This window comes from Dermacentor andersoni, chromosome 3 (genome assembly GCF_023375885.2).
Source record: "Dermacentor andersoni chromosome 3, qqDerAnde1_hic_scaffold, whole genome shotgun sequence".
Taxonomy (NCBI): Eukaryota; Metazoa; Arthropoda; class Arachnida; order Ixodida; family Ixodidae; genus Dermacentor; species Dermacentor andersoni.
In genome coordinates, this window is record NC_092816.1 from 137,405,061 (window position 1) to 137,419,521 (window position 14,461).

At 48.0% G+C, this 14,461-nt stretch overlaps 1 protein-coding gene across 1 annotated transcript in view; it reads left to right on the forward strand.

Annotated features, from left to right (window-relative positions):
* The first annotated feature begins 7,172 nt into the window (after positions 1-7,172).
* LOC126525175 (uncharacterized) overlaps positions 7,173-14,461 on the forward strand; it is an 89,999-nt gene continuing 82,710 nt past the window's right edge. Inside the window, exon 1 of the mRNA XM_050173227.3 lies at positions 7,173-7,300. Coding sequence (XP_050029184.2) covers positions 7,289-7,300 — 12 coding nt within the window. The 5' untranslated portion in view covers positions 7,173-7,288. The remainder of the gene's footprint in view (positions 7,301-14,461) is intronic.

Below are 14,461 nucleotides of genomic sequence, written 5' to 3' on the forward strand. Positions count from 1 at the left end.
AGCATCGCTGTTGGGTGCATCCGGGTGTATTTATACACCGCATATTACATGACGCGTGAGGCAAGTGAGGGCGGCACCGATACGAGCGCACAACGAATCTGGACTAGTCGATCGAGTTGGGTTACCTGTTGGCAGGGCTTCGAAAGGCAGTTTCAGAACCCCCGCTAACCTGAACAGGAGGGGGTAGAAAGAAAACTGAGTCGGGAGCGATATTTATTGGCACTGGTGCGGCATACATTCAATGAATGAATGAATGAATGAATGAATGAATGAATGAATGAATGAATGAATGAATGAATGAATGATGGAGAAATGTGTAGCTGTGTAATAGTAGCTAACTTTAATTATTTTTTACAGGTTCGCGTCGCATAGTGATGCACAATAGCATGCGCACCTTATAGGACGTAGATGTTTTTCTTCTGACGAGGTTTCTTTTTTTTTTCTTTACACGAAAGTCATGTTTAAACATACTCCAAATAGGCATGCGCCCACGCATGGGCTTAAAGAAGACAACTGATCAACTACAATGTGGGATACAAGAGACCAACTCTAGATATTGCAACTTCGTTTGCGGCTTTCTTTTTCCTTCGTTGTTATTTTCTTTTTCCAATCAAGGCGCTTAGCATTAACGTCTTAAAGTTAGGCGTGAGGATTATACAACAATGCATTTCATTATTTTGAGGAATTCGCCGACAAACTTCGAGGCGTAACTATACAGGATGTCGCACGTAACTTTATCCAAACTTTAAATATATGCAAATGCCACGTAGCTGGACAAAACCAAGGTAATGCCGTTTGCCGTCGCGTATAGATGCTCAGATTTTTTGTTCATTTCACCGAATTACGTAATTAGTATTAATGAATGAATGAATTCATTAATTTATTACATAATTAATATACTTCTCGAATATTATAGTTAGATGAAAAGTGTTTATGAGAAAATTGCAGAGCAACACGGTAAACTTCCGATGCAGGTTTCTGTTGCTCAATACGTGCTGCATAAAAGTGTTCTTCCGATCGTGAAAGAAACCCGCGAACACACTCAAAGTTCCCCGAACGGCCAGTCGCGCGGCAGTTATGCTTGTATTCGCGGGCTTCTTTCACGCTAGCATAAACACTTTTATGTAGCACGTATTGAGCAACAGAAAGCTCTATCCTGAGTTTTTAATGTTGCCTTACAATTTTCTTAAACCGGAAACGCACTTTTGGTTAACCTCCCTTCCTTTTCCTCTCTCTCTCTCTCTCTACAATTTTCTTATCGACACTATTCATCTAATTAAAACATTTGAGAAGGTGATAAATCAAGACTAATTATCTAATTATGCTGAATGAAACAAATAATCTGAGTATCTCCAAGTGACGCCAAACAACATTACCTTTGTTTCTGTCCAGCTACATGGCGTTTGCATGTTTCAAGTGTTTGATGCATGATACGAGTAGTCGGGACGCGAGTGGGGATCTTATACAGCCGCAAATACGCTACTTCCGACAGCCTGGGCCCTCGGAGAACGACTTAATGAGGTTGAACAGGCGGCGTTACGTTTCGGCTACTCTGCTTAATATCTAGCGCTGCCTGACACACACACACACACACACACACACACACACACACATATATATATATATATATATATATATATATATATATATATATATATATATATATATATATATATATATATATATATATATTGCTTGCGCCGGGAAGTTTCGCCGACCGAGAACGACCATGGTGCTAGTGAGGCGCAAGCTTTGTACTTGTTTTCTTAACTGCTGTTTGATTGCTGATTTTTCGCAAGAAGGTGCGATGCAAATTCAAGCCGGAATGCGCCCTTCTGGAAAGTGATTGGGCTATACTTTTGGCAGGGTGAAAGTGTGCGTGAAATATGGCATGACTTAGGATGAATGTTGAATAAAAAAAAAAACAAGGGATGAATAATGCGCAGCGAAGGCATCTTTTAAAAACATTTATTTGCATACACAATTCCCGAAGGCCAGAACAGCTCACGAGCGTCGCAACAGCCGTATATTTATTTTTAATGATAACATTAAAAAGGAAAATAAAAGAAAGAAGTTTAGTCACCGACACAATGATGACGGCTACTCCGTCTCACGTGAGTGTGTGTGTACTTTTTTTCTTTTTTTAAGTCCTTCTCTCTCTCACCTATCGCATCCCCTTGCCCGTCCCCCCAGTACAGGGTAGCCAACCGGAGATAATCTCTGGCTAACCTCCCTGTCTTTCCTTTGCCTCTCTCTTTCTCTCGCGCTCGTATTATTGTAATTATTATAATAATAATGATAATACTCTCAAATAATAAGTAACGACGCAGGTTCGGAAAATATAGAGCGGAGTTACACAATAGAGCAAACAAATTTCCCATATATCACCAGACGCACTTGAACATACAGACAAAATACCTGGAAAGGTTACGACACTCAATTTACCGAGTCTCGACTCATTCACGTTTATCGAGTTCCGAACACATATGTGCACAAGGCATTGTGGCCTCGCGTAACACAATCATCAGTTTACAAAACCAGCTGGATGCCGTACATCGATCTCTTGTGAATTGCGGGAAAGCTCTTCAAAAGGGTCGAGTTGTGGGCACGATTGCCGCTTTGAGTAATACGTGAGAAAGAGCTATGGAAATCGCCTTCTAGACTAAAAACCGAAAAATAACCTTGCGCAAATGAGCCGTCAGGTTGCTTTCGAAGCAACATCCAGAATTTATTAAAGCGGTATAACCGTTCGCAGATATGCACGGATATATGAGGCTTGTTTGTTCCAGGGTGCCTGCGCACCACGGTAGACCGTTTTAATAAGGTTGGTGGCCGGAGTTTGGACATTTACAGCTTTCGTTGCCTGTGCAAAGGTCTTTACGAGGGCGAGCATAGAGATTTGTGAGACGCACGGGCTAACTACGTATATTGATTACTGCTACAAATGCGCTGGTTAACTTTATCGGTTGTTTACGGAATTACGCAATGAAACAACAAACGCTACCTTAACGTCCTCATTGCATCAAGCATTCGCAGTCTTGAGCATCTTTCTTTTAATAAAGCGAATAGCTTTCTAAAAGCGTTCGGCTATATTCGCTTATATCGACAAATCATCGCTGATGGGTATTGCACAAATTTATCATCCTTCATCTCTCTTTCTTTCGGTTACACTTTTTGGCAACTTTCTACAGCTTTCTTCGCCGCTTGATAATGCGAATGCGAAAATAAAACAAGAGAAAAGACACGAGCAGGGAATTAACGGCATGTCGGATTATAAATGACGCGAAGCTCCTTTGACTGGGCGGAGGCAGCATCAGCGGTAGCAGATGACACACGCAACGTCCTCACTTCGCTTTGACAAGCCACTCCTTGTTAAGCGAGGTCAAGCTCATATCATTTCTTCATGTGCGTGCATGTTCCTCGAATTTCCTACCGCAACCCACCTGAAACATATTTGAACTTCAATGGTGCCCTGTGTCTTATTTCCTGTCACGTCGAGTAGGAAATTGTTCGGAATATTTCGTGTGCTACACCGTCTCTCGCATGAACTCCAGAGCAATATTGCACTGTAGTGTCAAAGGAAGCAAGTCTGGAAACGTAGGTAGCACCCATACTATAAACTGAGGTAAGTTGGCCATTGCGTTAATGAGGAAGCGGCAGTTTCTACAAGCCTCCATTCTCTTTCCACAAGAGCACAGAAGGCTGATTCTGCCCTTCCCCTTGGTATTATCGTAATGACTCGGCCGTGCATAATGCACTGCTTGCATCTCTGCAATGATTATAGTTGTGCAGTGCTTTCATCGTGGCCATCGCCGTCGTCGCCTTCGTCGATTATTGCAGCACCTGCAAATCAGTAGCAATGTCCCGTGATATCAGGTAATCGCTGAACGACACAATAAAATGCACTAAAACGTGGTTTAATTATGAACTGTTTGTCGCTTGTCTATGCGATCATTCGGCAATCACTTTGGAGCTTGTTAGATTGTTCTGACTTTGACTGGAATTTAGTGGAACGTGCCAACTCGCGACTGCCCCTCCCTCCCCAGTGTGTTTATTTTTCTACGTCCTGTTTGTTTATAGCGCTCTGAGGTTTTATAATAATGCATTACCAACTAGCCCACCTATCCATGCTCTCTTGATACTGCGCCTTCGACTGCAGCGTGGTCCACCCCTACGTGAGTTCAACTTCACTGTGCTGCTTGGGGCTGGGCGTCACTTTTACGAACGCCAACTGTTTTCGTATCGGCGTGGCGTGCAATTTTTGTGATGGCGATGGGGCCATAGAGTGCATCTTTATTCTCTGCCCTTCTTTTGATAAAATATGAACTTTGTGCACCGCTTTAAGCCAAATGAACCACAGAACGTTCGCGGAAGGAAAGATATTGGGACCATAAAATCAGCCGTCATCCGCACAGAAAGCGACCAGGACATTGCTGCACCTTACCAAAAAAAAAAAAAAACACTCCAGTGTCCCGTCCAATGGGGGCACGTTAAAGATCCCCTGATGCTCAAAATCAATCCGAAGTCCTCCACTACGGTGTTTTTCGCACGTAAAACCCAACAATTTCATTCATTTGAACCCAAAATGCTGAGCAAGCTACAAGGCTTGGAAAAGTCCCCGTGTTCCCGCACTCAACGCAACGAATGCCCACCTCTCTCCTGCGTGAGCTTTAAAGATCGTGAGCTGAGGATGCAGGTACACAGCCCTCCTTGAATGGACTAATATTTTCTCCGGGGCTCTGAATATTATTTACACGCATGCAGCAAGGAAGGTGATGAAGTTACCGACGACTTGTACATACTCTTCCGGAAAACAGTGGGTACTTCTCGAGAACAGTGACCGAGATTCTTTTTATTATACATTTTGTTTCTCGTACTGACGCCGCGGATTTTGTTAGCGTGGCAACAAGCACGTCATGCTAAATTCGATTCTCAGACCCAACAAGTGCCTGTGTTGCGCCATATGTTCGCGGCTGCTTATCTTCCGCAAGAAGCTTGCTCCCGTATTTTCTCAAGAGTATCAATAAACTTTTTCAAACAGACTTACCCTTTGTCGATACATTGGAGTGATTGCGTCATTTCGAGAGTACGCCTGAAATTTGGTCACTGCCATAAAGAGCCGCTAGGACTGAATGATGTGCCGCCCTTCCCCTCTTCCCAACCATTGGCTCCAGGCTCCATACTCCTAGCATACATAAAATGCTGACTCACGATGCACATTCCTTTCCCTTCCCGCGATTATTTAGTGATGCTGCAATAGTTTAGCGCTCAGTGTTATGTCAGTAATGCAAGAGACCAACAGTGCACATTTCATTGTTCACCGACCGAGTCCGGAAGAATACGTTGAACCGTAAACTGACGCAAAAAGCAGGAAACGTTGCGTCAATGTTTCTGTTTTGTTTTTCTGACTTTAATGACGTTACAAGACCTCTACGAGGCTCAAGCTGAATTGCACAGTGTGTCGTAACTCACTGTCCCGCACACACTAAAAAGAAAATAAGCTTTATTAAAAATAATGGTCCGGCAGTTTTTGTTGTGGTGGTCTCACGTGGCGGCTCGATTTCTTTGGACTCGGGCGGCCCAGAGCAGGTCTTCCAACTCCGAAGTTTTGAGAGCCGCCTCCAGCGGCTGCGACGCCGACGGAGACGGTTCCCGGTGGCCCCCGCAGCTGGGGCAGAGTCGGCAAGAAGCGAGCTCGAGGATTCCAGTATGCTGGTAACGGCAGTGGTTATGGACGCGTCGCGAATGCGACGCTTTCGGTACCGTTGTTGCCGGCACATTCCCAGAGCATGTGTCTGTCCACACGCTTTACACGCATCAGTTCCGTATAATCCTGGGTAACAGTGGTGTAAGACGGCCGGGCTACGTGTGTGTTTGGAGTAAGCGTAAGGTTACGGCCTCGTTCCTGTTTAATTTATCGTGTGGTGGCGGGAATGTGCGTCTTTCGAGTCTGTAACGTGGTCAGGTGATCGCCCCACGCCCACTGTAATTTCTTGTTGCTGCATTTCTGTGGTGGCGTCCCGATCCGGCAGATCCGATGCACCGCTCTCGGGGGCGGAGGCTCCGTCTGTCTGAAAAGGCGCCCACATAATCTGCAGCGGCTCGGCGTGTGAGGCCTCGAGCCGTGGCTTGGGCCACCTCGTTAACCGCAAGCGGGACATTGGTGTGTACCGGGGTCCAGAGGAGCGAGACCGTGGAATTTTGGGTTTGCGAGGGCGATGTCGAGTCGCCGTCGTTACCGATTTGGAGTGTGCGGGCCGCTTCCCACGAGACGCAGCCACGGCTTCGCGCGCAGCTAACACACATATATTGTTCCCCGACTATGTGGTCCACGCAATCCCGTTTTTGCAATTATTCCCGGAATTTAAAATTCTTCTACTGTCTCAAAATCTGCTTCCTGTCTTAAGGGGATGGTTTGTGACATTGAATTTCGGGCTGCATTACGAAAAGGAAACTTGATGTCACAACATTACGCATCACGCAAACATCAGGCTAGTCTGGTACACAGGAGCACAATCGCGCAACGAGAGACTGGGCAGTGCAAGTTACCAGAAAACAACCCGCATTGCGTCAGCTAGACCCGCACCACATCGCTTCACGCGCGTTACACCCGCAACGCATTACTGTCATCGAAAGCGATCTCGACGACATCTGGCGCGCACAGCCGGGGCGTCGCGCACATCATAATCCGCACACGCCGTGGCCGAAAGAACTGCGCACGCACGGTGGACCAGCCGGTCGCCCGTAACGGTCAAGCGTGGCCCGTGACCACCGCGTTGTCAGGCTCTCGCCTTCCGGTTGAAAGGAAACGGTCTTCCGCGGAGGGGAAGGAGGGGTGGGCGAAAGCGCCGAGGACGAGGAGGAAGTCCGGTGCCTTTGCGTCGGCGGCGAACGGCGACCGCGCACCCGCAGACGCCACGGGCCGAGAGGGGCTCGAGGGGGAGGCGGGCAGGGGAGAAAAGCGCAGTGTTAAAAAAGACGAGGGAGCGCGGGCGACTTGGGCGGCAGTGGGCAAGCGAAAGTGGCGAGGGCCCACAGCGGCAGGCCAGGCAACGCGAAAAGAAATCCCGCTCGTCACGTGACGGCCGCTACCGTGGTCTGGCCGCCCAGAGTAAAGGGGAGGGCGATTGCGGTATAAATGCATTTTGGCGGCCCCCGACCGGCCGCAAAACTGTAGTGACTCTCGCTGGGTAATCTGTTCGACTGTGCACGCTCCTTGTGCCGGTGCTGGTGGACCTTTACGCACTCGACCGACGGGAGGAGGAGAGAGAGACGACTCACCGCTGCCATGTGTTCTTGGGTGAGTGTGGCCAGCGCTGATTTTTGCTCGGGTCGTCGGCCCCCGTTCTTCAATCTTCAGCGCGTGTCGCCCGAGTGAGTCGGATCGCCGGCGGCAGAGGCATCGGCCCACCGTGTTTCCTGTGCCCCCACGGCTGGATTGTACTCCGCGGAACACGACGAGTCTCGATCCGAGTCTCGCCGTGACGTTTCAGTCCGCAGAGGATGCGGAGGGCCGATGAGCGCGATCGCCAAGGATGAACCGGATGCGCCGCCCTGAGAGGTGCTCTTCCCCGTTCGCTTAGAAAGCCGAACGGTGCAGCCGGTTCAAAACGGCTCTGAACGGTTCAGAGCGGCCACGCTCGGCGCGCAATCTCCTAGACGTGTGCTGACAGAAACTTGCTGGATATTATACCGTACATGACCAAAGTACAAGAAATCATTCGTGAAAGCGTCTGCGTTTTTACGGTATAATGAGCAGCTGATCTGGAAAACGTACCTGTGAAAGCCGTCGAACTTCAGTGTGTAGGACAGGCGCGAACACTAACATTTGTTTCTCCAAACGGTTCCATACCTTATAACTCTCAGTCGCACGTCGTAGGAATGGATCGACAGATACGTTGAATGCGTTTGTTGTGGAACCACCTGAATTTTAGCGGCAACCTGTCTATAACGCCTTCGGGGCATGTGCACTTCCAGGTAAAGAACGTTGCATTCGTGCGCAGGACTTGTCTTTACCTCTGGCTCACCTGTGAATGCTATTAAGCTGATGAGAGAAATGCTAGCGCTAAATACAGCATACTGTACTCGGAATACCTACTACCACCGAGATAGATATGAAGTTGCGATTGTAATAGCCAACTGCTCTTTCGATAAATCACAGTTATATTCTTGCATATTTCGTTATGAAGTGTAACAGCGTTAACAGACGGAACACATAGGCGATGAACACAGGCGCGCCGACTTGAACGTTACATTTATTGTGACACAGTGCTTGTATCGTCGACTTCTTTGTGTGTTTCTTTTGTCCGTCTGTTCGCGCTTTTATAATTCACAGTGCAGCCATACCAACTCGCCCAACTTTCTCTCCTTTGATCTTGTATAGTGTGGTCAGAAGGGCACGTTTTCGTCGCAGAAACAAAAAAGAAAAAAATATCACGTTACTTCCATGTCTGCACATAAAAACGGCTTATAATATAGCTACGTCGTTCAACCGGAATTGGGTCTCAGTTTCACAACACTCGCTGCTCTCTGTACTTAGATGCATCATAAGCATGTATGTGGGTCGCAAGTGTGCAGCGGTTCGTGAAATAAGTCACGGAGTGTCGCTACGAAAGCCTGAAGGAACATTCCGTACTCATTACGATGATATTAAATCTTATAGCTCCCACAATATTTGATCGCGTCTTTGTACCAAGCGCGCTACGAAAATGACTCGAGTATGTCAAGCAACGAGAAGGGCCGCAGAGATTGGTCCAGTCCCACATCAACTAAGTGAGAGACATAGAGAGGGAAGGGAAACTAAAATGACAGCTAGAGATGCTGACCTGGCCGTGTGATAGGCATGCTTCTCCAGATGATTCGGATGAAGGAAAAAAGAAAATGCAGGAAAAACAGCAACAAAAAGGAAAAGAAAAGCATGAACATGACGGACGAATGAACCATTCTGGGCAAGTGATCTGAAAGCATATCTTAAAGCACTTCGCCATGGCAATTACTGGTCGTTATTATATAAGGCCCGCATATCGGGCAGTTACTTAACGTGCAGTCTCCGGTGCGATCAACGCTGCGTCTAAATGTATGCGAGTAGCAATGGCCTTCCGGGGTCGATCACTGTCGCTAACCTAAGCTTGTTATACCGCTTGATCGACCGCAGTTAGCCGTAAACGAGCAAGGCGCACTTGGAGAAAGGTTCTATGCCAAATTGAGTCACGCATCAGCAAGCGCACAGTGGCGAACAGCATCAAACAAAAACAAACACGTTTTTCCTTTGATGGCAATTAGGGCACCATCTCGATTTCTCGAGCTAAGTATATACTTCAAAGCACTACACGTACTCAGGGGACCGCCCTTACATTACGCGCTCAACTGCTGTATTCGTTTTTTCATAGAAACAATGAGAGAAGACGGAAGAACATTAACGGACCTTATGTCCGAGCGGCGCTCACGCGGAATCTTCGAATTGCCGGACAGCGCACGCAACAACCACCGAACCGCCAACAATATGGCACGGAAAGGAGCAACCTCTATTGACCCAAATGCTCTCGGGAGCACGAGCAGAAGACGGTTATCGCAGAGGCTCTTTAAGCAGACCGGTACGTAATGCAGTTTCACTAATAATAATGGCGATATAACGCGACGAGCGATCAACTTCTGCGTACGTAAGTGTCCCCGCTGCACGCGCTCTTCGATGACGTTGCTCCTGTACGCGTACCACTCCGGATCACACGAGCGCGCGCAATGTGGGAAAGTGTTCCGCGTTCCGCAGCAGCTGGCGGCCTGCGCGGTTGCGCCCAGCGAGCGCCCGGCAAAGCGATAATTCGCGTGACCTCGATGTATCAGCGGTCCGAGAGTTTGCATACCCCGTATTTTTTTTTTTCACTTCTTTTTTTTTTCTCACTTTAATGCTGCGCAATATAGAGAAAGGCTGCGGACTGTGACGAAATAAGAGAACCAGGCTATCGGGCGAAGTAACCGCCTGCCTAGCGAGCGAGCAAGCCGACTGAACGCGAGTAATAAAAAGACCGGGAGAGCGCAAATTCCATCAAAACACCGAGGCTTTAAAGAAAGAATCGGCTGTTATAACAAGTCCGCTTGGAGCGCGAAAAGTAGTTGAGTGTGCGCCGTCGTACCCAAGCGGAGTGTACGCATACCGACTGTGCGCAACTTTCTCGACTCCCCCGCCCCTCCCCCTCGATCTACCTCCTTCTCGGCTGTCCGCGAAACAATGGACGGATTCCTCCTCCTCTCAAGCTCCCGCTGCTACCCAGTGGCCCGTCGTTGCTGGTCGCCGCTCGTCAGGAGTAGCCGACCGAGTTGAGTTCGCAACACCCGCATGCTGCCGCTACAGCCTGCTTCCGTTATAGTGCAGTAGCACACGACTCGCGATGCCGTGGTGCGGCGGGTTGCGCAACCTCCTTCCTATTCCTCCTGCTGTCAGCTGAAGGGATGCTCGTCCGTCACAGACGTCGATTGGACGACGCAAATTACGTTCGACGCTCTCTCGGACAGAGAGAGAGAGACAACGACGATATGGCTAGACAAGGGGAGAGGAGACCATGCGAGAAATGTCAGAGAGGGAAAGGTTGGCGATCTCATCGACGCCGGTGGGAGACGCGCCTAATTATCGCGCGTGTCCCCACTGCGCCGTGCCTGCGGGCGGCCTTGGGAACCACGCCCTGCGAAGACGGGCGCGCGCGCGCGGGAGAAAGAAATGCGTTCGGCCGATCGGCCCGTGTCGCTGGCCGGCGTCGCAGTTAAAGTGTCATTTTACAGAAAAGTAGGTTACCCGGAGTGCGCCCTACGAACAAAGGTGCCGCACTGGTTGTACTGTTACGCATACAGCAGCGGTTGCGACGTGTCCTTCGCTGTCCCCTTGTTCCGGTCGCATGGCCTCTGGTAGATACGGCAAGAGCCTGCGTTGCGGGCGCAACGTGTTGCGTAAGCATGTGGCCTTGCACTGCGTAATGTGGCTGATGAGCCTATAGAATTTGATGAAAACTGCATCGGACTCACTTGAATTTTTCTTCTTTCAACTTTTATTCCCATACCCTTCTCCCCAGCACAGCTTAGCCAGCCGGCTAACCTCTCTGTCTTTCCTTCCCTTTTGTCTCTATCTCTTTATATTGGAAAAGACTTGAATGTTGCGTAGGCAGCGCTTTTCAGCTGGAGCCACTTGAAACCTGTTCTTGCGGGTCTTGGCACTTTTTAGTCTTTTACCCATATTTAATTGATGCGTATTGGAGTATAACAACGCCGTTCTATTTAATTATGCGAGGCCGTTGAAGTTGGGAGACTGAATTGGAGCACCTTAATTTGTGTAATTTTTCTAAACTTTCATTGTATCCTTTTTCTTTTCTTCGGTGGCACCTGCCCGTATGTACCAATATCATAATGAAGTATAGTTCGCGGCACCACACTCCGAGATGAACACATGTGCTTTCAAAAGTGTCAATTATGTCAGTGATAATGCGCACTTAAGCAACAAAAAAGTACTTTGTACAGAAAAAAGCATAATGCAAACACCGTTGGTATGTAATTTCACTCTTTCGCCGTATGCGCGGCGTTGGCCTGGTCACACACGTTCGGTTGCTACCACTTTGGTGGGACCATTATTAGAAAAACATTGCGATCACGTAGGACGAAAATGCGGCCATCAATTCTATGCCCTAGAAGTCTAGATCTTTTTTTGTTGCTGGTGGTATTGCTTCTGCTGCTGCTGTTATAACTTCATTTCTTGATATGAAAACTGAGTTTACAGGTTCTGGCCGTGCAACTGCGGCCTTTTCAAGAAGAGATTTATGGAAATGGAAAGAAAAAAGAATATGTAATGCGAGAAATACAATGCTTGATAGACGACAATCCACTCGCGTGAAAAAGAAAGCTTAGGAAAAGGAAGAAGGCTGATCTAAGTTACGACAGGTTGCTCGAATAAGCGTCTCGCCATCCATTTCAAGCCGACCTTTATCGCTTTATTTTTTATTTTTTATTCCTTAAATTATTTTAGTCTGCTCCTTTCTGTGTCTGTGTTCACTTCGCGCTACAAGCCAAGACCATGTTTTAGTCACTTGCTTTTTTCCGCACGCTGTTTGTGGCGCCTCCCTTGAAGCAGCAGCCCTGTATACATTGTTGCTGTTGTTCTTATGCACATGTAGCACATACCCACCGTCGGGGATCGGCCAGGAATTGGACGGTTGGCACAAAAAGGGGGGAAGTTTAGATGCTTTCACCATTTATTCCTCCTTTTTCTCCTCAGTGACCCGCTCACAAAAATAATTGCGTATCCGCGGTGCCTTCTGTTTACTTCAGTTTCGTAATGCTTATTGCTTTTGAGTACCTGCCTATATTTTCTAGGTTTATTTCTCCACCAGTCGTGAAGACTTTATTCTACACGCTGCTTCGAGATGGCCCATTCGGAGAAAAAAATAGTTTAGCTCTCCACAACGGCTGTCAATAAAAGCCAATGACGCCTGCGTGCTATCGGCAACTGTACTGACTTTCCACAGTTCACTTGGTCGCTGTTGCAAGGAGCAGTTCGTTCGGGATATCCGCACACGTCGGCACGCTCGGACACAATGCACCGAACAGCGAGTGAACAGTCGTTCCGGAGCGGGGTATGAGCCGGATAATAGCAAACGCAAAAAAGAGAAACCCAGAGAAATTTAAGGCGGTTTCTTAACATCGGCGCGGAACGAAAACGGTGTCGTGGAAATGGGATACGACGAGCGTAATAAATGACGGCCACCTGTTGGCCCAACGGGACCGGCTGCTGAATCAAGTTGCTGCGAAGCGGTGCCTTCGGGTTCGTGGAGTACGAACCAGGCGTTCAAGACGTTTGCAGCGACCTTAAAATAGCCGCCGGCACGTAGTATTTATTCAAAGGCACCGAATTTATAAGTGGTAGCGCGCACTGACGCGTTCGGTGTTAAGCCGCCAAGGTGCCACGTGCTCGCGCACGTACAGACATGTGCGGATGTACGTAGGTAAACACGTGTACACGCGCATGCAAAAAGACATCCACGCACAAGCCTGCATGCACACACATGTACAGGAATGCGCTCGAACATGCACGCCCACACACGCACGCACAGACGCTCGCATACCCGCGAGCTTGCAACGCTCGGAATCGCACACGCTCACAGCATTGCGTGTAATGGTGATTATGACGCTCTTTGTCCGTACCGGAGGAATTCCCACGTTTCGAGACGCATGTGGCTCACCTAAATGACATGCGCTGCGAGAACGTGCGAAATGGTGAGCGTTGCGCGTGTTCTGGAAATGAAAATTACTAGGGCACAGAAGCTGGGTGCGCCCGACGCGAAAGCACCATGAGGTCGAGCCACAAGGGCTAAGCCTATGGTTGTGTTACATCTCCACGGTGCACGAACTAAAAAGGACTGAGCGGGCGTTCCACCGCATCGAGAAATGGACGAGTCTGCAGGTGTGAAACGCGGGATTGAAATAAGCTAGAACATCAACGAAACAGATCTAAGATTTCATTCATACCGAAGATAGAAGCACTCGCTGCATCCTGGAGAAGGAATCCGCACCATGCAAGCGCTAGCCTTGCGAGCGCGTACAACCAGTCATTATGGAATAATTAGCTGTACACCTCAAGGCCTCGAGGTAGTGGTTCTCTAACATTTAACCATTCCGGAATTTAAGGGTGTTGATGACGACATTTTCAACACGCAACTGTGCGCAGAGGAAAACAGCTGCAAGCTGGGAGTGTTAACGATCAAAACACGTTATATTTTCTGCGGCGGAGAATCCGTCTTGCATGTGCCACGAGACAGCTACAGTTTACTATCGATGAGAAAACTGCCATGGCGTATTGCAAACGGTGGTGCTGATTTCAATGTTAATTAAAGAAAAGGTAGTTAGTGTCCTTGAACATGCGTTGTGTTTCTATACCTTTCAGTTTTAGCAGAATTCATTCGATGAACACAGCTGGAGATATTGTTACTTGGTCTGTGGGTATATGATGCCCGGCAAAGGTGCAGTTCCGTTAGAGTTGCTGCTTCCGTGCCTCGTAAAAGTAGCACACGCAAGAAAGGAAAAGTAGGGTAGTGGGGACAAGGTCTTGCTTGCCTCTGCCACAGAGGCAGAGAAATTGGTATTGCGTCGAGAATAAACCTCGTAGAGTCGTCGCTTCTTTGAATATTGCTGTTTGATTAACCTGCACGCGAGTGATTACGTTGAAGTTCTTTAGAAGTTGTTGACATGAACTTGAGAAGACTTGAAAAAATAGAAAAGGAATAAACGATTTTGCTTCCAAAAGCCCATCAGACCGTCCTTGTCCTGCTCCCCTCTTTTGAGCATTAAGTTGCCAATTTTATTTTTCGGCGTCTAAGACCAACATATCTTTGGAAACCACAACAGAAAAAGACGGTAGCCTTGAATATAAGTGCAAAAAAAAAAAAAAGTCGACTTCGATTCGACACGCCAGCACGTTGACCGTAAT